Source organism: Lissotriton helveticus, chromosome 10 (genome assembly GCF_964261635.1).
Source record: "Lissotriton helveticus chromosome 10, aLisHel1.1, whole genome shotgun sequence".
NCBI classification, from domain to species: domain Eukaryota; kingdom Metazoa; phylum Chordata; class Amphibia; order Caudata; family Salamandridae; genus Lissotriton; species Lissotriton helveticus.
The window spans coordinates 906,503,684-906,526,627 of record NC_136071.1 but is presented as its reverse complement, the minus strand read 5'-3'; the positions used below and the strand labels follow the sequence as shown (position 1 = coordinate 906,526,627).

The following is a 22,944-nucleotide window of genomic DNA, read 5'->3' as shown; positions in this document are numbered from 1 at the left end:
TTAAACTTACCTTGTTTCCGCGAGGCAGCTGTGTGCTTCATCTCTGGCGGCTGGGCTATTCACAGACAGCCGCTCGGAGTCTCTGGAGGCAAATTGCCTTTGCTGAGTTGGTTGCTTCGTGCTTACTAGTCTCCTCGCTGACAAGCACAGCTTTGTTGCCTTCTACTGAGAACGCCAGTCTTTCGCTGCTTAGCTCTTCACGTGTGGTACTGTAAAAGTCTGTGCACTGACAAGAGACAACTGTCGGTTTGTGACTGCGTTTCTTGCAAGGCTCCATTTTTGTTGGATGCGCTGAGGGGTTGCGATCTCGGACAAGCACTTCTTCGAGGTTACTGCTGGGTGCTTGTTTTGCTAGCTTGGATCTGGAAATGCCTATCAGCTGGTAGGCACAGACCCTTGCTGGAACCTTTTTGCATGCTGACAGAGCTCTCGTGGGAATCGGGTTGTTTGCTAGAGTGTCTCCAGTCCAGCCCGTAGCTTGTGCTAGAGTGTCTCCAATGGGTTTGCTTCCCTCTGTTGAAGTTGGTTTAGTACTAGAATACCATACTCATCTTTGTATACTGTTGTGTGTTGGACAATTTTTTTTGTTGAATTGCAATGCAGAATATTCCGGCCCCTCCTTTCTTTCTTAGCAGTTCAGGCACCCCGTCAATCAAATGGCAAAAGTAGAAGAAGGTTTTCGAGAGGTATGCAAAGGTGTGTTGTGCCACCTTAAGTGCTGAGAAGAAAGCAGCTCTCCTGCTCCACTGTTTGGGCTCGGAGGGGCAGGAGGTTTTTGATCATCTTCCTCAACCCTCACTTAGCTGCTGTGGAGGAATTAAATTAATATGAGTGTTTATTAGATAACGTGATATCCATTATCTGCCTAAAGATAGCACCATTCGGGAGTGCAATAATTATGCCAGGAGGTTGCAGAGCACGGAAAAATCGAGAGAGGATTATGTCAGAGTTACGTAGACTTGCGTCTTCTTGTAAGTTTGGTGGCATGATGGAGGAACGTATTTGTGATCAATTTACAGTGGGTTGTGTTATTGAGAAGGTGAGAGATGAGCTCTGGTTGAAAGACGAGCCCCCTTTAGATGTGGTGTATGTCACTGCTAAGGGTTTTGAATACTCAATGGAATGTGTGGGTGTAATTCGGAAAGAAATTATCAAAGTTGTGAAGTACCGAGTTAAGGAGAATGTGGTGAAACTAAAGGATGGTGTTAGTAAAGGGAAGTTTGGTACAAGAAAATGTTACAGATGTGGCAGAGTTGGTCATTTGGCTAAATGCAAGGCGTGTAGTGCTCTAAAGGTGATATGTTCGCATTGTAAAACAAAGGGACATTTTGCAGTTGCCTGTAAAATGCGGTTTTCCAAACCTAATGTTAAGGAAGTCATTGAGAGAAGTGATCAAGAGGGTGAAGATAAAGATTTTGTGTGCGGTCAGACTGTACTCCAAGTGAACGAAGCAGGCATGGTTAAAACTTCACCTGTTGATACTATTGTGGTTGATGGCAAGTTGATGAATGTTTTGTTTGACTCAAGTGCAAAAATAACAATAGTGTCTGACAAATTGTGTCAGAAAAGTTTACGGAACAAAGTTACTTTATTTACACCAGACATCAAACATTCTGCCTAAGGAGGCGAACCCATAAAATTGCATGGTTTCGTCATGGAGGTGATAGAATATAAATAGCGGTTAACATCAGGGAAAATATAGGTGTCAAAAAAAGGGGATAGATTTATTAGTTGGTCACATCAGGGTGAGTTAGGTGTAATGTTGGACCCTAGTGGCGATGCTCATATCCTCTTGAAGGAGAGGAAGGTTCTGTGTGCTGTTGATTTGGTGTGCAATGATGGGTTGACTGAGAGAATGAAGGCTGCATTTCCTGAGGTGTTTAGAGAAGAGTTGGGTTGCCTTGTGGATTAGGACACTTGAGATTTGCCTGGTGGCAGGTGCACAACCTGTTTGTTGTGAGGTGTGCGCCTATTGCGGCATGTGAGGAAATCAGGAAGCTCAAGGAGGGAGGCATCATAGAGGAACTTGAAGGTACTGAATGTCTGGCTACCGTGGTAGCTGCTAGGAAGGCCAATGGTTGCTTGCATCCATTCGTTTTTTTGGTCACACCATTTCTGGAGAAGGTGTGTTCACTTAAACAGAACTAGTGGACACTATCTCTCGCATGAGTTCCCCTTCATGTCCGGAGGAGTTTATGCAATTCCTGGGAATGGTTGAGTTTTTGGGGAAGTTTATCAGGAACTTTTCAGATAGAAGTGTTCACTTGAGATGTCGATTAAAAAAAGGTGTTGAATTTACTTGGGATGATGTCTGTGAGCGGGAGTTCGTGGGGTTGAAGGAGCATCTTGGTGCGGCTACTAAGCTCAAGAGTTTTGATCCTAATAAACGCTCTATTATTACCACTGATGCTCAACTACTGTTCACGTGTGACAAAGGGGCGAGCGTTTGTGGAATGGAGATAAACAGATGTCTAACGGAGGTCTTTTCTTGGATGCAACTTAACCAACTTAAGTGTAAGCCAGAAAAATCTGAAATTATTTTTTTGGGCTGCCCCCCATTTGCTGACTGGAGTTTATGGCGGCCTTGCGACATGTCCCCTCCTTCGGCCCCCAGTCAGCACGGGACAAAACTTGGGAGTTTAGTTGGACACTAGTCTAGGGACGAAGTCCCAAATCCAAACTGTTGCTGGCACTTGTATTGGATTGATAAGAATGGTAAAAAACGTTCTTCCTCTACTCCCGGTGGAATCCAGTAAGACTGTAGTGCAAACCCTAATTACATCTAGGCTGGACTATGTACATATCTTGTATCTGGGGCTTCCAGAATATTTGCTCAATCGGCTTAAGATTGTCCAGAACGCTGCAGCCAGAGCTATTCTTATGGTAAACCCCAGAATGCGCATGTTGCACCCCTGAAGGCGCAGCACTGGCTCCAAGTGAGAAAGAGGATCCAGTTTAAGGTCTTAATGCTTGCTTTTCGAGCCTTCCATGATACAGGTGCGGTTTACCTGAGAAGTAGGATCCAGCGCTATCAGCCTCAATGGGTCTTAAGGTCCTCTGGACAATGCCTTATGGTGATTCCCAAGTTCACTTAATCTCGGATAGGAGGACGTTCCTTTCAGGTTCCAGTGGCCGCCTGTGGAGCGACTTGCCTCTACATCTCAGATTGTCTCAGGACTTGCTGTTTTTTAGGAAACAACTTAAAACATGGCTGTTTCAACAATAACACTATGGTTGGTGGGGCGGGGTTCTTCTGTTACGGTTTTGGTGAATAGCGCCGGGATACTCTATGTGAGTATCCGCGCGCTTTATAAATATCCAATTTCATTTCATTTCATGCTAGTGTTAAGGGACTTGGAGCGGTCCTGCAGCAGGTGGGTGGTAGTAATTTGAACACTATTATGTCTATCTCACAGGGATTGAAGGATGCAGACTCTAGGTACTCCGTGATTGAAAGGGAGGCTTTGGCGGCCTTCTGGATGGTAAAAAAGCTCAAAACATTTCTGTGGGGGTCTTTTGTGGTCAGGGCTGACCATAAACATTTAGTGGAGGTGTTTACAAAGAAATGGGTTGATCCTGTGTCTAGCAGGATAACCAGATGGGTGATTGCGTTGCAGGAGTTCGACTTTGTCATTGAGTATTTGCCTGGGGTGAACAACACTGTTGCTGAGACCCTTTTTAGGTTGGTGTCCGTGGGCATGAAGTTTTCTGATGTTGAGGAGGAGTCAGATGAAGGTGGGGATTTTGTGTGTGTAGTTGACTGGGAGACTATTTCTTAGGAAAGGTGGCGTAGTGAACTCTCTTGTGATGCAGTTTTGGGTGAAGTCATGCGTTTGTTGAACGATGCGTGAAACATCAGAAGATGCGGTTCTGTAGAGTGTCAGCCTTTTTGGGCTGTGAAAGAAGCGTTGAGTATGTGCAAGTGTTTACTTTTCAAGGGTATGAGATTGGTTCCACCTATAAAACTTGGGGATGAACTAATTAGTCTTGTCCATAATACACATCAGGGGATGTGCAAGGAAAGGCTTTGCAATTTGTACTGGTGGCTGGGTAAGGAGAACAATATTGAGAGGATGGCACGTGAATGTTCGATGTGTGCTCTTAGTGATAAGACCAAACAAACGAGAGAATAACCCATGGTGAGTAAGAGGCGTCGGATGGACCCTGGAGGAAGGTTGCACTGGATATTGTGGTCCCGGTTCATGGTGAAGGAAGTCAAACTTTTCTAATGGTGCTAATTGATATGTTCTCCACATGGCTTGACATTTGTTTGACCAACACATTTGAAAGCAAGGTTGTGATTAGATTTTTGAAAGAGCTTATGGCACACATAGGTCTCCCTCACACCCTTCTCACAGATAATGGTGTGCAGCTTAACTCCAAGAAGATGGAAGGTTTCCTACGGGAGAGGGGTATTGATCACAAGAGGTGTGCTTTGTATCATCCGGAAACTAATAGGATGGTGGAAAAGTTGAACAGGGTCATCAAGGAGGCTATTGCCATAGCAAAATCTAACTCTCTCAATTGAAAAGAGGTGGTGTTGAAACAGATTGAGATGTACAGGGCGACTCCACATTGCAACACTGGCTAGACTCCTTTTGAGTTGTTTCGAGGTCGGCTTCCTAATACTTTTGTAGAACCTACCTGGTTTAATGACTATGAAGCTGATTAGGGTAGAAAAGAGGGTGATTCAGATTGGCGCCTAAGAGGAGAAAAGAAGGCACTATTAGAGAAAAAAGGAATTTGATGCTAGCTCTGAAGAAATGTGTGGTGCATGTTGCAGATTTAGTCATGGTAAAGCGACCTGGTTTGGGTGGGTTCTGAAGTTTTCCAAACCTATTCAAAGTTGTTAAGACCTTCAATAATGATGTGAAGACCCAGGATCGCCATATATCGAATCTCAACAGGGTTGTTTTGTACAAGGGATTGTGGAAGAACAAGGAGAATAATGTGGGAGGTGGTGAAGACATAACGACCTCGAGGTCTAACAGAGTTGTGAAGGGGGACTTTGAGTAAATCAGTGTTTTGCATGAATATTTTTGGTGCAGGATTGCGTACGTCATCATTCCAGCATTGTATTGCACTCTGTTGTAGAGTTGATGTGAATTTTAATGTGTATCCCTTATCATTGTTTCATTTTCCAAGGAGGGAGATGTGTGGTAGCCACTACATCAGCAAGCAGATGCAGTGGCTGTGGAAGAGGGGCACTATGATGTCACCTGGTGTGTTTCCAAGGTAATGGAATGTGTGTGGAAAAGGAGTTGAGCGACAGCAGTTGAAGGAGAGAGCAGTTGATCTGTGGATGGGATCTCCTGCAAATAAAATTACTTCTTTTGAATCTACTTTGATGCCTCATGGATTGAGGTCCCGGACCTGAGCTTCTTACAGAGGTCCCTTCTAATAACTACAACCAAATATGCACTAGCATCAACCCATAAAGGCAATATGTAACCAGACCTTTACATGGTGCATGTTCAGTGTTCACCCCAGAGAATCTTATACTTTAGCAGGGGTTTGGAAACAATTTAGCTTTAGTTACCCATTGCCAGAGACGAATCAACCAAAAAGGATTTACAATGGGTAATCATTTGCAACTGTGCACCGTACAAATTTTATGAAATGTGTCTCAGATGTTGGTATGACGGCATAGGATGTTTACCCGTGCATTACTGTTATTTACTAAGAAATACAAAAATGTGATAGGTGGAATGTCTGAATTATTCTCAGCCGTAGGTAATTGAAAAGGTCTGTATGATACAAGATTTTAATACATTTTGACAATATTTGTAGAGAAGAGTGCATAATTAGGAGTTGTGGAGTCATTTTTCACAATCAGGCGAACAACACTCAATTTCATGCTAGGGTTTCTTTATAAACTCCTACACCAAAATGGTTTTTATTTATTTATTACCAAGAGAACACCAGACCCACGGATGAATATGGACATATGGTACATATCCGAAAAGAGCCAAACCTAGCCATGAGGCATTGGACTAGTGTAAAGGGGAACACTCATAAAAGGGATACAAATGGATGAGTAGATCTTCAATATTGGTACAGGAAATAAAGGAGTTATTGCCAGATTAAGTGTTTTTCTAATCGCGGGTTTTGCTTTTGTTCAGTAATGAAGGGATTAAAGGATACTGACCCATACAGATAATATTTTTGCAAATGGTGAAAAATAAATGGAACAGGCTAATGAAAAGACAGCATTTAAGCAAAATTGGGGGATGAATAGTTTCTAGTTTGTGTTTAGTGAGTTTACCACATATCTGTGAAGAAGTGGAATGTTATACTTTGGAGCAAAGTTGGCCTACATACACAGAAGTCGAAGCTATATCTAAATCAGCAAAAGGAATATGCTACTTACCAGTATGCATCTGTTCTTGGCATAGAGGGCTGCAGAGTGGTACATTTATGAATAGATCGCCATCTGGTGTTGGGCTCGGATGATTGCACTTTGTTTTTCTCCTGGAGAAGTCTTTGTCGTCATAGATGACTCCTCCTCTTGGTGTTAGTGCGCATGGGCATCGGCTCCATCCTTAGATTGTTTTGCCATAGTAGGGTTAGATGGAGTAGTGTAGTATAGTTCATAAAGATATGCCCATGTAAGTGTATCTAAATAAGATAATGTTGGGACAGACACAGGTTTCCGGGGAGGCTGGGAGGGCATGTACCACTCTGCAGCCCTCTATGCCAAGAACAGATGCATACTGGTAAGTAGCATATTCCGTTCGAGGCATATGGGCTGCAGATGGTACATTTATGAATAGATTGTAAAGCAGTTACCTCCCTAGCGGTGGTCACCAGTGTCTGTCGCAACTGTTTGAAATAAAGTCTTTAATACAGCTTGGCCCACTCTGGCTTGTTGTGCAGCCTGTACATCAACACAGTAGTGTTTTGTGAATGTATGTGGTGTAGACCAAGTTGCTGCTCTACATATGTCATCTAGGGGAATGTTCCCTAAGAATGCCATAGATGCTCCTAGTTTTCGTGTAGAATGAGCTCTAGGAGGAACAGTTAATGTTCTCTTTGCTTTGATGTAACATATTTGTATACATCTTACAATCCATCTAGCGATGCCTGCTTTAGAGATAGGATTGCCCTTATGTGTTGTGGAAAATGCTACAAATAGTTGTTTAGTTTTCCTGAAGTTTTGTGTTATTTCTATGTAGTACAAAATGGCTCTTTTGACATCTAGTGTATGTAGAGCCCTTTCTGCCACCGTTTGTGGCTTTGGAAAGAAGACTGGTAATTCCACTGGCTGATTGATGTGGAATGCTGAGATTACCTTAGGCAAGAACTTTGGGTTTGTTCTAAGAACCACTTTATTCTGGTGTAATTGTAGGAATGGTTCTTGTATTGTCAATGCCTGTAATTCACTTACTCTCCTGAGTGAGGTAATGGCTATAAGGAAAGCCACCTTCCATGTAAGGAATTGTATTTCGCACCTATGCATAGGTTCGAAGGGTGGCCCCATTAGTCTGGTGAGTACTACGTTGAGGTTCCAGACTGGTGAAGGTGGTAATCTTGGTGGAATGACTCTTTTAAGGCCTTCCATGAATGCCTTTATAGCTGGTACTCTGAACAGTGATATGTGTTGCCTGTTTTGTAGGTACGCTGCTATAGCTGCTAGATGTACTCTGATAGATGTGTACGCTAGATTACATTGCTGTAAGTGTAATAAGTAGCAAATAATCTCCTTTGTTGATACGTCCAGAGGGTTGATATTGTTATTAGTACAGTGTATAGCAAACCTCTTCCACTTAGCTGCATAGCATGCTCTAGTGGTGGGACGTCTCGCTTGTTTAATTATCTCCATGCAATTTGGAGGTAGATCTAAGTACCCAAATTCTAGGATTTCAGGAGCCAGATCGCTAAGTTCAATTGAGTTGGATCTGGGTGCATTATTTCTCCATGGTTCTGTGTAAGGTGCATGGGTAGAATTCGTAATTTTTGGTGTGGCACTTGTGAGAGTTGCAGTAGCGTGGTGTACCACGGCTGTCTTGCCCACGTGGGTGCCACTAGTATCATGGTCATTGAGTGTTGTTGCAGCTTCCTGACCACTAATGGAATTAGTGGGAGAGGGGGAAAAGCGTATGCAAATTTGTTTGACCAATTTATCCATAACGCATTGCCCTGCGACAGGTGATGTGGGTACCTGGACGCGAAGTTTTGGCATTTTGCGTTCTGATGAGTGGCAAAGAGGTCTATCTCTGGTTGTCCCCATCTTTGGAAGAATGGCTGCAGTATTTGTTGGTGCAGTTCCCATTCGTGTATTTGTTCCGACTGTCTGCTTAAGATGTCTGCTATCTGGTTTTGGACTCCTGGTAGGTGTTCGGCTAACAGATAGATGTTTTGAGGAATGGCCCATCTCCAAATTTCCTGTGCTAGTCTGGATAGTTGGAGAGAGTGCGTCCCCCCCTGTTTTTGAATATAATACATTGCTGTCATGTTGTCTGTTCTGATCAGGACTGCTTTGTTGGTAACATGTATCTGGAAGGCTTTCAATGCTAGAAACACTGCTAGTAGTTCTAGATGGTTGATGTGCAGTGTTCTTTCCTGCACACTCCACCTTCCTTGTACTGTGTATTTGTCCATATGTGCTCCCCATCCGGTGAGCGATGCGTCTGCTGTTATTGTCACCTGTGGAATTGGTTCTAGGAACGACCGCCCCTTGGCAATGTTTGTTATGTTCCACCACTTCAGAGAGCGGTGTGTGCGGTCGTCTACCAACACCAGATCTGTAATCTGCCCTTGAGCCTGATTCCACTGTGTCGCTAAGCATTCTTGTAGCGGACGCATTTGTAGTTTGGCATATGGTATTAGCAGTATGCAGGATGACATCATGCCTAATAGCTGCATGAACACTCTTGCTGTTAGTGAGTGTTGCGGCTGAAATCTTTGAATGATTGTAAGCATTGTTTGGATCCTGACTGCGTTGGGGTACACTTTGGCTTTTTCTGTGTCTATAGTAGCCCCCAGGTACTGTTGAACCTTGTTTGGTTGTAGGTGTGACTTTGTGTAGTTCACCGTGAACCCTAGCTGGTGTAGTAGCTGAATTGTCTTTTGTGTGTTTTGAAGACATTCCTCTTGTGACCTGGCCTTTATTAGCCAGTCGTCCAAGTATGGGAAGACATGAATTTGTTGTCTTCTTAGGTGAGCTGCTACCACTGCCAGGCATTTTGTGAACACTCTTGGTGCCGTTGTGACACCAAATGGAAGGACCTTGAACTGATAATGTTGTCCTTCTACCACAAACCTGAGGTATTTCCTGTGGGCTTTGTGAATAGGGATATGAAAGTAAGCGTCTTTTAGATCCAGTGTAGAAAGAAAGTCCCCTTTCTTCAGTAAAGGAAGTACTTGTTGGAGCGTGACCATGTGGAAATGTTCCGAATTTATGTATGCGTTGAGAGGTCTTCGGTCCAGTATTGGCCTTAGAGACCCGTCCTTTTTGGGAATTAGGAAGTATAGGGAGTATACTCCTGTTCCTTGTTGGTGCTGTGGAACCTTGTCTATGGCATGCTTTTCTAGCAGTGATAGTACTTCTTGTTTTAACAGTGTCAGGTGATCTTGCTTCATTGGACGCTGTTTGGGGGGGATGTTTGGTGGGGTAGCTGTGAGTTCTAGGCAATAACCATGTTGGATAATTTGTCTTACCCACCTGTCTGATGTGATGTTTTCCCAGACAGGTAGGAACTGTGATAGGCGTCCCCCGACCGGTGTTATATGGTCTGGGGGAAGCTTTATGAAGTCACTGTTTTGGGGTTGGAGAGTTGCGGTTGTTGTTGTTTCCGCGACCTCTCCCCTTGTTGTTGTTACCCCTGTAGCTACCTCTCGAATTACCTCTGGGTGATGTAGGTGTAAAAGAGGTTTGCTGCTGGTTTGTACCTGTATTTTTGGATCCTCCTCTATAGGTGGATCTACGAAAGGAACCTCTTTGTGTCGGCTGTTGCAATGCTCCCATTGATTTAGCCGTTTCGGTATCCTTCTTCATCTTTTCTAGGGCCTCATCTGTCCCTGTGCCGAAAAGTGTTTTCCCATCAAAAGGTTGGTTCAGTAACGATGTTTGTACCTCTTGTTTGAACCCTGATACTCTGAGCCATGCATGTCTCCTTAACATGATGCTTGTGTTTGTAGACCTTGCCGCAGTTTCTGCCGCGTCTAGGGCGCACTTTATTGAAGTGTTAGTAATTAACTTCCCTTCTTGTATGAGTTGATCTGCCCTCTTTTGATGTTCTTTAGGGAGATGTGTGATGAGTTTTTCTAATTCATCATAATGCGCTCTGTCATACCTTGCAAGTAGCGCTTGCGTATTAGCTATGCGCCAACTGTTTGCCGCTTGAGATGCTACTCTCTTGCCAGAGGCATCTATTAGTTTAGACTCTTTGTCAGGAGGTGGAGCTTCTCCTGTAGATAAAGAGTTTGCTCTCTTGCGAGCGTTTGTGACCACTAGTGAGTCTAGAGGAATTTGCCCTTTAATGTATATTGGGTCTTTTGGAGCTGCCCTATATTTTTTATCGATTCTTGGGTTCAATACCCTAGCCCTCACTGGGTCCTTGAAGATCTCTGATGTATGACTGAGAAGGCCCTTAAGCATTGGTAGTGTTCCTGATGTTCTTTGTGCAGTAGGTAGTGTTTCTAATAAGAAGTCCTGTATTTGAGGTTCTGTATGTAGGTCTACCTTATGATATGTTGCTGCTCTAGTAATGAGTTGTGCAAACCCAGTATTGTCATCAGGAGGTGAGGGTTTTGAGGGATATGATTCAGGGTCGGTATCATTATCTGACCCTACATTATACTCTTCCCATGGGTCTGCCTCCTCTGGGATTGTGTCCTCGTCATCCCCAGGATGTTCCCCTTCCCCTGTGTCACTCTCTACATCTGTTGTAGGTGTAGATGGTCGTGTGGGAGGAATATTTGGCCTATTGTGAGGAAGAGGAGAAGATGGTGTGTGAGGTTTGGGAGAAGAGGGAGGAGTTGTATTCGTCCCCATTGTTCTCTTCTTCGGATGAGTCTTGTCGTCCGAATGTTCATTCTTCCTCTTTTTAGGTAGTTCTGTGACTACCTTGCCAGTCTTTGGGTCAATAAACAAAGTCTTTTGTTTAGGATCAGTCCCGTGTTCCTGTGTCGGTACCGTATTTTTCGGTTCCGAAAGGTGTTTTTTCTTTTGAATGTCCATTTGTATTTTCGGTGCCGAGATTTTGTTCGGATCCGATTTCTTCGGTATCGAAGATGTCCCCGGTGTCGAGGGTGTTTTCGGCGCCGAAGCGTGCTTCGGTGTCGACATGGACTGCTTCGACTTCGAGCTTTCCTTGACTTGGTGCTTCGGTGTCGATGTGGTCCGTTTATCGGAACCGGAACCACTATGATGGGAGACCGAGTGTTTCGGTTTCTGTTTCGTTGCCGGGCTCGAAGGCGGGGCGTTGGAAACTTTTTTCGGTGTCTGACCGGGCTCGAGGGCGGGGTCGACACCGTGCGGGGTCTGTTCTTTGGTAAAGGGACGTCGTCACTCACGGTTTGTTGGACGTCGATTTCCTCGACGTCGGACTCGTCCGCTTCTGACCCCGCCTCGTCGGCCTCTTCTTCCTCCTCTTCTGGGTGCTGGTCCTCGAACAGCTCCGGGATTGCTTGTGACTGCATTCTCGATACCTCGTGTCTTCGGGCTCGACGGTTTCTAATCGTCGACTTTGAAGAGAACGCTGCACAGGCCTCACAGTCCCTGGATTCGTGTTCAGGGGACAAGCAGAGGTTGCACACCTCGTGTAGGTCCTTGTGTGGGAACTTAGCACCACACGTTGGACATTTTTTGAATGGAGTCCTTTCCATGGACCCCGGGCTGGACTACGTCGAGTTTCTCGTAGTCGTCGTCCTTCGAACCGCGTCGGTATGGAGTAAAGTCGCGTTCGATAACGATACCGTCGATTTGGAAAGGATTACGCGCCGGTTATAACCTTCTTTGTTAAAGTCGGTCCGGAGCGCTTCGATCCTCATCCGAACCCGATGGCGGAAAAAAACAATCTAAGGATGGAGCCGATGCCCATGCGCACTAACACCAAGAGGAGGAGTCATCTATGACGACAAAGACTTCTCCAAGAGAAAAACAAAGTGCAATCATCCGAGCCCAACACCAGATGGCGATCTATTCATAAATGTACCATCTGCAGCCCATATGCCTCGAACATAAAAGTATAACAATAAATAGGTACTTCTGTTTTCATATTGGTATTATAAATGGGCTTTCTGTCTGGAGCCTGTAGATCATGTCACATATTAAGATAACCTAATTTACTTCAATCAGCAAATCCTTTACATTCAGCCATCTTGGAATCACTATCAAGCGGTCATCTCTTGCTAAGTATTAATAATGAAGGGTTTTGATGGGCTTATCTTGCTATCGAGTGTAATATGTTTTATTCTATTTTCGCTGATCCGTACTGTAATGGACTATTTTCCAATCCACCATGTTTTTACGAAATCTGTATGGTTTTAGGTGTACTTTTATGGTTCCAAGAACCGAAATAAAATTGTTGATTATGATGATGACTGCCGATAACGACACTTCTGCAACTGATGGTCATTAGGAAAGCTATGAACTACCCAGTCATGGCTACCTTTAGACAGGACGCAAGAAAACCAGTATGATAATCCCCTTTTCCAGAATGTGCAAAAAGAGGAAACTGTATTGGTGAAAATAAGTAAACAATCTGGAGCAAATATATCCTAACCATGCAGAAGTATTTAAATCTGTTCTAAGGTAAACGCGTAATAAGAACACAAATATACTTTGTACTCACTTGTCCAGTCTTCCTCAAAGCAATACAAGAAGTGAACCCCCACCATAATTAGGGCATGTAAGGAGATTAGTGCTATATACATCTGTAATACAAAAAGTTAGAAATCCAAATAAACAGTGTAGCCTATAGATTTTATTAAATATTGAACTGTAAACATGAAACATTAAGTTATAGTTTATGTATTCTCTTAAATGCTACAGTCAGCCTGAAATCATCCTTTTCACTACGTTTTCAGTACGAAGTCAGAGGCTCTGTGGTGCTGAAGCAGATTACGTCTATCAGAGACTGCGTATATCATCATAAAGTGTCATCCCCACCTGCTGTTTCCGGTGTGGTCCATACACAGGGAAACACTAAAGGGCAGTAAAAATAAAGGAAAACCTTTGAGGAAGGTCCACAATAGGAGTAAACAGTGGGGGGGAAGGGGATCGTTTCCTCTTCTATGTCCTCTCCAAACTGATTCATGCCGAAGAACTACAGTCTCCATTTATAAGATACAACAGCGAATTATGCAATATGATATGGAAAATAAACTGATACTAACTATTATCAAGAACACAAAATCTACTAAAAGAAAGAAAATGTTTTAAATTGCATTTTTATTTAAAAGGAGGAACTGTTGTACCACAAGATCATTAAAAGGCAATCCTCAGCCAGACTTCTGTGGCATCACTGAAGAAATGTCAATTCATCCATGGTTATCTCTTCAGACAGATAGATCTCTTTACCCCAGGATTAGGCAGGAACAGTCTTGTCTTTTCCCTGCCCATTTTACAGGACACATGCCTATCATATCTTGGATACTTACTTTTTTAGTGTTAGGCAGCACCACAAAAGGGAGAAGATTTGCATACGCATTTATTTAAGTCTCTGTTTAAATGGTGAAACTCTAGCTCTTTTTTATTATCCTCCTCTTTCCAAGCACCTGTTTCTCCCACTAATTGCAGGCCAACTGAGCCACACATTTTGACTGCCACCTGAGAAGGCCCTCTAACTACAACTCTGTTTTATCTTGGTTATCCCAACCTACTTTATCAAGGGCTCCCAGTAAGCAACTGGCAGGGGTTATGACACCAAATCAAAAGGTGCAAAAGATCCAATTAATAGTCACCAACGCCATTATTTGTTTTTGAGGGGGTGGGGTGGCCACATGGTTATGGCCATCTCGCTCACCTCACATGAAAGCATAACTTGTGGGTTCCCTAGGTAGGAGAACTAGCACCAAGTTCAGTGTTTGCTTTAGGCGTGTAAGGAAATGCCAGGAGAAATCTTCCACTACCCTTGGTTTCCAAACTGACCCACAGTCTCCTTAGGGCCATTGTTATGAGTTCTTACAACCAATCCCGAAGGACTGTGACTATCCTTGGTCTTTCACTCATGAGACCAGGAGCCAACCTGTAGTAGAGCATTCTAAAGATCTGATGGTTTTAAATATGGGATGATGGTTTTAAATATTTTTATTTGATTTTGAAATAGTGCAAATTACAGACTCCTTCAATTAACTTTAATCTATACTGTATTGCTATAGATTGCTATGTAGCTATGTATTAACAGGAGAGGTAACAGATTAGGCGAGCAGAATTAATATCGATAAGCAGAACAGTTACATCAAGGTCAGACCAAAAGGGCTAATAATTCAACTGCAATTTTCAAACAAACATTTATAAACAATGGATTAATCAATTTACACATGCCCTCATCAGCATCTCTCCATTTTAGGAAATTCAGAAGATAAATTAAATCCAATTGTTTCTATCAATATGGTTCTATTTGTCTATGGTTCTATTTATCTACAACTTCTGATTACAGTAAATCTTTTTGTTTTTATTTAATCAGGATGAATAAGACACATTTCTGTGATTGAAATTGAAGCTCATGTAATAAGTGAATTTGTTTTCTCTTTGTCTCCGAAATACCCATAATTTCTTACAAATTTAAAGTTTCATCTTTAAATTGCATTTACAAAGTCTTTATAGATAATGATTGAAGTGAGCAAATACACAAGCAATGTGGCTGAGCATGTAGACCAATTACAGTTCTACACAACTTCTTTGTGTTTGGACTATGTTAATTCAAGTGATAAGTCTTATGTAATTCTTTAATTTTCATCTTCAAACGTCTGGTATGTTACTGGTAATATTAGATCTTTAATTACATGATTGATTGCAGCTCATTGACATATATATATGTAGGGAGCGCAACAACAGAATGCACTCAGTTGTCCAATCAAGCATCCTTGAAATTTGATCTAAAAATATAAAAGTCAACCTGTGAAACAAAATTAGGGACATTGATTCAGTCATTTTCTATCACTGGATAGACGTTACCACTGAGTTGTCAAATCAGACATTCCAAACTTCAAAGACTATCTTGGTTCAGATTCACATTTAGTCATAGTTTGCAAAGCTCAGCTTTACGTTTTTTCTGGACTAGTTTTTTCTGATTTCACTAGTCTGACAGAAATAGGTAAAAATACAGAAGAACCCACAAGAACAGATTACTCAGAACTACACGGTCAGATTCTTCTCTGTCTGGTCCACAATTAGGGACTCCTCCAGATATATTAACAATCTACCGCCCGGGTCAAAAGAATATCTCACCCTTAGTGGAATGGCACACATCATATCCACATTGACGTCAATTCTCTGAAATGTCAGGGGGTAGAGAAGAGATATCACACACCCTTTGACTCCATATGACCAAATACTGCTTACACCTCGGCTCTGTCGATGCCATTCAAGAGCCTAATTTGAGGCTGGTGGGGCTCAGGGAAGGTATAAGAAGGAGCTACTACATAAATGTCTCTCAAAGATCTGTTTACTTTCTACTTTTGCCTTCGAGCCCACTGAGAACTGTGGTAGCAAGGACATTGCCAAGGTACTGAAGAGCAAGCCATGGGTAGCAGCTGCAATCCCTCACTGGCGTCCATGCCTGTCGATCCAGACTCTTGACTGCTGTTGGTATGGATCCTTCACAAACTGGTGGTCAACAATGCCTGATGGCTTGACACAGGGTAGGATGTGATGCACAAGACAGCCATCTGTTGCATCAATCCTTCCTGATAAATCCCTTTTTTTGTTAATAGGCTAGTCGTTATCGTGCAGATGGGGATTTTACTTAGAAACATGATGCCCTTAAAATTTGAAGCAAAGATCATACATGGTAGCACGTTATTAGGTTGAGGCTCGGTTTATAGATATAGATTCTGACATAACTGGTGGGTTCTTGGCACACCTCACAAATGTACTGCACTCAAAACAGGAGTTACAATCAGTCCAATCCATCAAAATATGGATATTTGTCACCTTTTAAGGAGGAAACATGGAGTTGGCCACATCAGAATCTCAGTCCCTGAGAACATTTTGGTTGCATTCAGGTATATACTGTAAGTGCATTAACAGTGATGAATTTATCAAGGCATGTTTTAAAGAGACAGAGTCCTCACAGTGACCTATGGAGCATTACCATCCCCTATAGCACGGCATTCTTCGAGAAGCAGAGATGAGGCAAAGGTGCAAAGATAATAAGGAGTTGAAGGAAGGGACAAGAATAAGAAAGAAGTGGGGAGTATGGATGGAAAGCCAAGAAGAATACATGGTATAAGAGTGAGAGGGTCTATTTTTGGGTTAACAAATACCTGGGTAGATGGGAACTAAATATTTATTCAATCCTATAGCTGGTATTGTGCAAAGTAGGGAAAGGGGAAACAAACGTCATTGTGTCTCTCTCACGGTCGACATGTTTCAAGCCATTACACGAAGGCTTTTCTTCAGGACCATGACAATGATCCCAAGTACCACTCCTAATACTGAGACCAAATAGGTCTTCTTAATCAATATTAAGGATAAATAAGTGCAATACGATACCCAATTGGTATTTTTCTTGTAAAGATATTTGAAATGCCGAAATCTGGCCCCATGAGCTCAACGGGGGAAGGGACGCTTGTAGTCACAGTCTTCAAAGCAGCTCCCTTGCCCTGCATACTTTGCCTTGGGGTAATGGCTTGAAACAAGTCCGTTGAGATACACACATAGAAGTGTGTTTCTCCTTTCCCCACTTTTTACAATTCCCATCTAGTTCCTATCCAGCCAGGTATTTTGTAACCCAAAAACAGACACTCCCACTCTTATACCATAATTTACCTTATAGTTTACATCTTACAAAGTGCGCCCACGTCTTTGTTGGTCACAGCACGCCCTGTCCCGCAGCAGGGCAGGAAGAACCCGATGATGGAAGCATGCCACCATTGGACATCTTAGTGGGTGAGGATTATTTTAAGAAAACTTACTGTTTTCCTTAAACTATAAAGGTCACTGGGAAGGGAGTGTGTATACGAACATGCCTGTGTGATTGTTTACTAGAGTATGTGTGGCCATGTTCTGGGAGTTGTATGGACATATAATTACGGTGTGCAGTTATACATGTTGGTTGGGCGGCTGTATGAGGGTGAAAGTGTTGTTGAATTATGATGTTGATAATATGTTTTTTAAATGAGCCCAGGCATCTTTGAGGTATTTCTTCAATACCACTTAAATCACCAAGCTCAACTTCTCCCAAACTTGGCAAACTTTAGGAAACATTTTAAAAATCAAAATATTCCTAGGGACATGGGCTTTAATATATGACCCCTGTGGAAAAGTGGGGACATCACAGGTTTGTTCTACTGCCTCACCTAATAACAGAGGGGATTTAAAAGAAACTACACTCCCCACACTTGCTCAAGGGTAGAGGTAGTTTGTACCATCAACCCCCTCACTGGTCCAAGGGGGGGTGGGGTGGGAGGACAATTTTAGGCCTGAACCTAATCAGTTGTACTAAGGTAAAATTGTTTTGCATGTTAATTAAATACACTTTTTGAATTTTGAAGACTTTTGCTGCCAGATGAGTTTATTTAAACCAGTGTGTCTAAAGAAAAGCGGTGCAGTACTCCCGAGTTACATCCTTTCTTTAACACCAATTAACCTTGAAATAATCGATTGGCTGTTTAATATCTTTTGATTGTTAGTGATGAATCAAGTAAAACGCAGCCCAGTGCTCCTGTTGACCAGGGGGTGAGTGTAAAGGTCACGAGGGCAGTATGCGTCCATACTTGCCATACTTTGAGTATCAATGCTTTAGATAGGTAACCTGCTACTACTCTCTTCCTTGTTGTTAATTCTTATAAGTAATATTCAGTATTTATTTAACAAAGGACAGAAGAAATGTCATAATAACAATTTAACATTTACTCTCAAATTATTTCAGTCTTGAATGATTACCAAATGAAGACTTTAGTAATATGCTTTAAAGAATGAGCAAAAGTACATGAACTAATAATCAACATACTTACTGTAAACAATACGAAGAACTTCTGATTTGTCTCACCAACACAGTTATTAACCCAAGGACAATGATGGTCCATTTTTCGAATACACCGCCTACAAACACTGAAAATAAGCATAGGAAAAAGCAAACACTTTTGAGCGTGTTGATAATATCACCAGCTTTTCTTAATGTCTTTGCAAAATAATTTACAATTTTTAATTATACTTCCACTTTAAGATCCTATGATTCATAAACTGTGACACATTAACACTCAAATACAATTATTTGATGGATATAAAAATGCCTTTGAAACTCAAATAAAACAATCAGCACAGTGAAGCATTATCAAGCATTCAGAAAAGTAATCTCTAAATAGCCCATTTTCAAAAAGGACATTGATTTAAAAAAAAAAAAAGTTTGACTCGACATCAAGCAGTCATGTTTACAAAACATACTGTAAAATATTACATCACTACGTTAGCAAAGATTAAATCGATTCAGTTAAGATTACACATTCTTATTGCAAAGTGACCAAAATTCATAAAATGGACAGACCAGACATTTACAAATTCTTAAAACACAAGTTTTTTCTGATGAGGCTTGCACTTGTATGCATGAAATAATTAGCTATTAAAAAATAGTTCTAGGGTTCGAGTATGTGAGGTCTAATGTAGAGGTTTGCAATATTTTCAGTAATTTCAATATGGTGTCATGCTTCAGCCCCAGGTTATGAACTCTTGGGTCCAGAACTATTGAGCCCTTAAGCCAGCCAATCTGGGATTCAATACCTTAATACACCTTTTCCCCATTTAATGGTCAGGTGCCTTGTTCCTTCCCACCTACTTTCTTGTGCTCGTCGTAAGGCACAGCCCACCAGCTAGAAGGAATTTCATTCTTGTTGTGACAGTAAATGGTTTCTGCATGTGTCGTTGCATTGTGGCATTCTATTAAAGGTGTGTCAAACTCTAAGGAGAAGAATCTACATCTACACCTGCTGGAAACATGACACTCTCACCTGACACACGCAATAGAGTACAGGTGTTGAAGGCGATTAAGCCAGGCAATGTAATTGATGATTTCTGGTACACTTATAAGAATGTATTAGACAGCACTTCGAGAAAAAGAAGGGTGGCAAGACTACACTAAGTGCCACACACAGATTATGGGATGCCTGCTGTATCTCTCGAGTGAAGGTAAGTAAAGCAGTTTTAAGTTAATTGCATTTTTTCAAGTTCTCATACAAAACCAACCCCACACTTAGAAAAATGTTCAGGAAAAAACAGTCAATGTATTCCTATGGAGAAAATATGGTTATCGGTTAACAGGTAAGTACTTGGTTGTGGGAGTTGGTATTCTGGGGTTAGAACCAGGGTTCCCCAGGGTCAAGGATGCACTCTTAAAGCACCCTCAGCAGCACTAGGGCGGCCGGGTGCAGTGTGCTGAGGCCCAATGTTATCCAATAGGGGATGGGGGCCTCCGGTAGGTGGCTGCTCACAAAAAGGCCACAAGGTTGTGGGAGCAAAGCTCCAGGTGTCAGGCTCAAAGTAAAGGGGGATCCGAGTTAGCACCCTAAGTACACCTGCAGCGGCGCGGGACGGCTGGGTGCAGGGTGCTGGTTTGATGTCAGGCGCCCTGTTGTTTTCAATGCAGAGTCTCTGGTTGCGAAAAAGACTGCAGGCTCAGGGATGAAGATCTTCTGGAGGTGACCACCGGTTGGAGAGGTAAGTTGGTATGCCCATAATGCTGGGAATCCGTCGGTTGGGCCACCTAAGGCCGTGGGGCTGCAGGGGTGTCTTTAGGCATCTGGTTTTCTTACCAGCTCCAGTCACGGTCCGGGGGGATCCTCCAAAAAGAGGCTGCAGCTTTGCTTGGTGATTTGAGGCAGGTCAGAGATGACCAGATTTCAGGTCAGGATCGCCGGGGAGATCTCCTCGTGGTGTTGGGCCACTCGAACTTGGGCCGTAGGCGTCAGGTGCAGAGTGGTGCAGACGCACCGTTTTGGCTGGGGCCAGAGTCTGTTGGTGAGGAAATCCGGTGCTCACGGAAAACAAAGTGTTTGACTTGAAAGGCAGTGCAGGTCCTCGGGGTTCTTGAGGTGGCTGGCTGCAGAACACACCGGGATTTCGCTGGAGCAGGTTCGAGGTGGGGACAGGTCAGTAGGGCTGGGGCCGAGTCAGTGGGCATCCTCCTTATCTTAGTTTCACCTCGGGTTCTTCAGTCCTTCTTCTCTTCTTCTTGTCGATTCTTGTCTGAGGAGGAAAGGTGAAGATATCAATGAGGGCCTTGGCTACTGCAGGAGCTGTAGTAGTCCTAATCGGAATTGCTTCAGGATACTTGTGACATGATCCACTACCACCAGTATGAATGTGTTGGCTGATGCTGTGGGAGGTTCATGTGGACCCACTATGTCCACCCTTTCAAAGTGAGCCCCAACCACTGGTAGTGGAATTAAGGGGGCCTTTGGGTGTTCACTTGTTTTGGCACTGGCTTGACAGGTGACACAGGAGCTGACACACTCCTTTACCTTCTGAGACATCTGGGGCCAGTAACAGTGGCTAACTAGCCTTTCCCAAGTTTTGTTTTGGCCCAGATGTCCAGCTAGGGGATGTCATGAGCTAAAGTTAGTAAGAACTCCCTGTACTTTAGAGGCACTACCACTCTCCTAGTGGCTGCAGGGTTGGGGTCTCTGGCCTCAGTGTACAGTAGTCCCTACTCCCAATAGACTCTGTGGATACCACTGACATCTCCCTTTTCACGTGCAGCAGCTTACTGCCTCAGGCTCTCAAGAGTTGGACAGGACTGCTGTCCAAGGCACAGCTCTTCCCTAGTGGGTCCCCCTGGGCCCAAGAGTTCAACCTGGTAAGGGTCAAGTTTCATGGGCTCAGTTCCCTCTGGGGCTTTCAGGTACTCTCCCAGAGGAGAGAGGTCCTGATTATTTTGCTGTTCTTCTTGGGAGGTGGGGCCATTCTTTCAGGCTCAAACACTTCTTTTCCACCCTGCTTTCAGCTCTGTGCTCTAATCTTGACACACACAATCTCATAGATGTCCAGCATTGCTGCATTGGGTTTTTAATTCTACCTCAGCCCATGCTGAGGTTTCTAGGTCATTACCAAGTAGATATGCAGCTGGAAGCTTTGGATAGACCACTACCTGTTTCTAGCCAGTGACCCCCCACCCCAGTTTAGTGTCACCATAGCCATAGCATGGTCAGTAGTAGCACTGTCAGCATTGGTGACTGGGTAAGTTTTCCCAATGAGGTATTGCTCTGGGGAAACCAGTGTATCTCTCACCAAAGTGACACTGGCCCCTGTATCCGTCAGGGCCTCTATTCTAGTCTCATTGATCCAGGGGTATTGCAAATACTTCTTTAAGTTGGGTGGCCACACAGCTAAAGTGGCAAACTCAACTTCACCCTCTGTGACTAGAACTGCTTCACTGTGACTCCCGATTTGCTCTGGGCACACTGTTGATCCCATCTGGAGACTGACTACACCAGGAGTAGTTGTAGGAGGACGAGGGCCTTCTTGTTAGGACAAGTAGCATCTCCAGTTAAGTGTCCTAACTTCTCACAGTTGAAAAACCCGGCCTTTAGGGTATCAAAGTTCTTCCCTTTGTATTGATTACTGGACTGGGAAGAGTTTTGGGACCCACCCCCCTGAGCAGGTTTTTGGGGCCCTTTAGAAGACTCAGGCTTTTTATCTTTGGGATTCTCAACCCCTTTCCCCTAGGGAGGTTTTGTAACCCCTGTATTTTGGTCACCCCCAGTGGCTCTTTTTGTTATCCTAGTCTTGACGCAATGGTCTGCCTTCTTTCCCAATTCTTGGGAAGAAATTAGAACTAGGTCCACCAAATGTTATGTTATGTTATTGGAATTTGTAAGAGCGCACAATTACCCAAGGGTGCCCTGCCGCTGATGTAACTTCTCATTTGTGCAATTACTTAAAATATGTTCTTTCATAAACAGATTGTAAATACCACTGAAATCATGCACATTATTTCCAGTTAACCAACCATCTAGTGTCTTGACTGAGTAGTCAACTAAGTCAATCCAGCGCTGATTTTGAGTTTTGTGAGCTCCCCTGAATTCAATTCGATATTCCTCAGTTGTGAGTCCAAAGTCCTCAATCAGAGTGTTCTACATGAGGTCATAAGACCCAGCATCTGCCCCTGTAATGGTCAGGATTCTGTCCATGCAGTTACCAGTGAACATTTCCCAAATGAGTGACCCCAGTGCGACTTCGTCACTTTTCTCATTTCACAGGCCCCCTCAAAGGCTGTGAACCATTTTGTGATATCATCACCCTCTTCATACTTAGAGACAACCCACTTGGGGATTTTAGGATCATAAGATTGCTCTGTATCCTTATTTAGTAAATTGCTGCCAACATTGATGGTTGCTAAGCCCATCTCTGCTCTCTCTTTCTCTAGAGCCAGGAGTCTGGTCTCCAGATCCAATCTTTTTGTACACCTTACTAAAAGGTTGGTCTCCTCATTGAGGCGGTCCTCAAGTCCTCAGGAGCACCTGAGACACTTGTGTGGGATCAAGGTACTATGAATTGTATTCTCCCTATGAAGTGGGTGGGGGATGGAATGTTTCCTCATTCCCTCCATCTTCTTCCCCATCTGAGAGGTCTTCACCATTCTCAGTTTAAGTTTGGATAGAGACAGCAACTTCCTAAATTCTAAGTGGAGATAAGAGGTGAGGTTGAGCTCCTCAACCTGGTTCTCTATGCCATTGTTGTTATCTTCACCAACAGCTGGGTTCTTGTTAAGAGACATTGTTAAAAAAAACTTCTAACCCCTTTTACCCCTAACTAAAGTGAGCTTTAATTTTTCTAAAATT

General features: G+C 43.2%; 1 protein-coding gene across 2 annotated transcripts in view; it reads right to left on the bottom strand.

Moving 5' to 3' along the window:
- ZDHHC3 (zDHHC palmitoyltransferase 3) overlaps positions 1-22,944 on the bottom strand; it is a 122,932-nt gene that overhangs the window by 55,466 nt on the left and 44,522 nt on the right. For both annotated transcript variants that reach the window (XM_078663552.1, XM_078663553.1), the window contains exons 4-5: positions 18,127-18,223; positions 12,798-12,879 (exon numbers count right to left, since the gene is read on the bottom strand). In XM_078663552.1, coding sequence (XP_078519678.1) covers positions 12,798-12,879; positions 18,127-18,223 — 179 coding nt within the window. The remainder of the gene's footprint in view (positions 1-12,797; positions 12,880-18,126; positions 18,224-22,944) is intronic.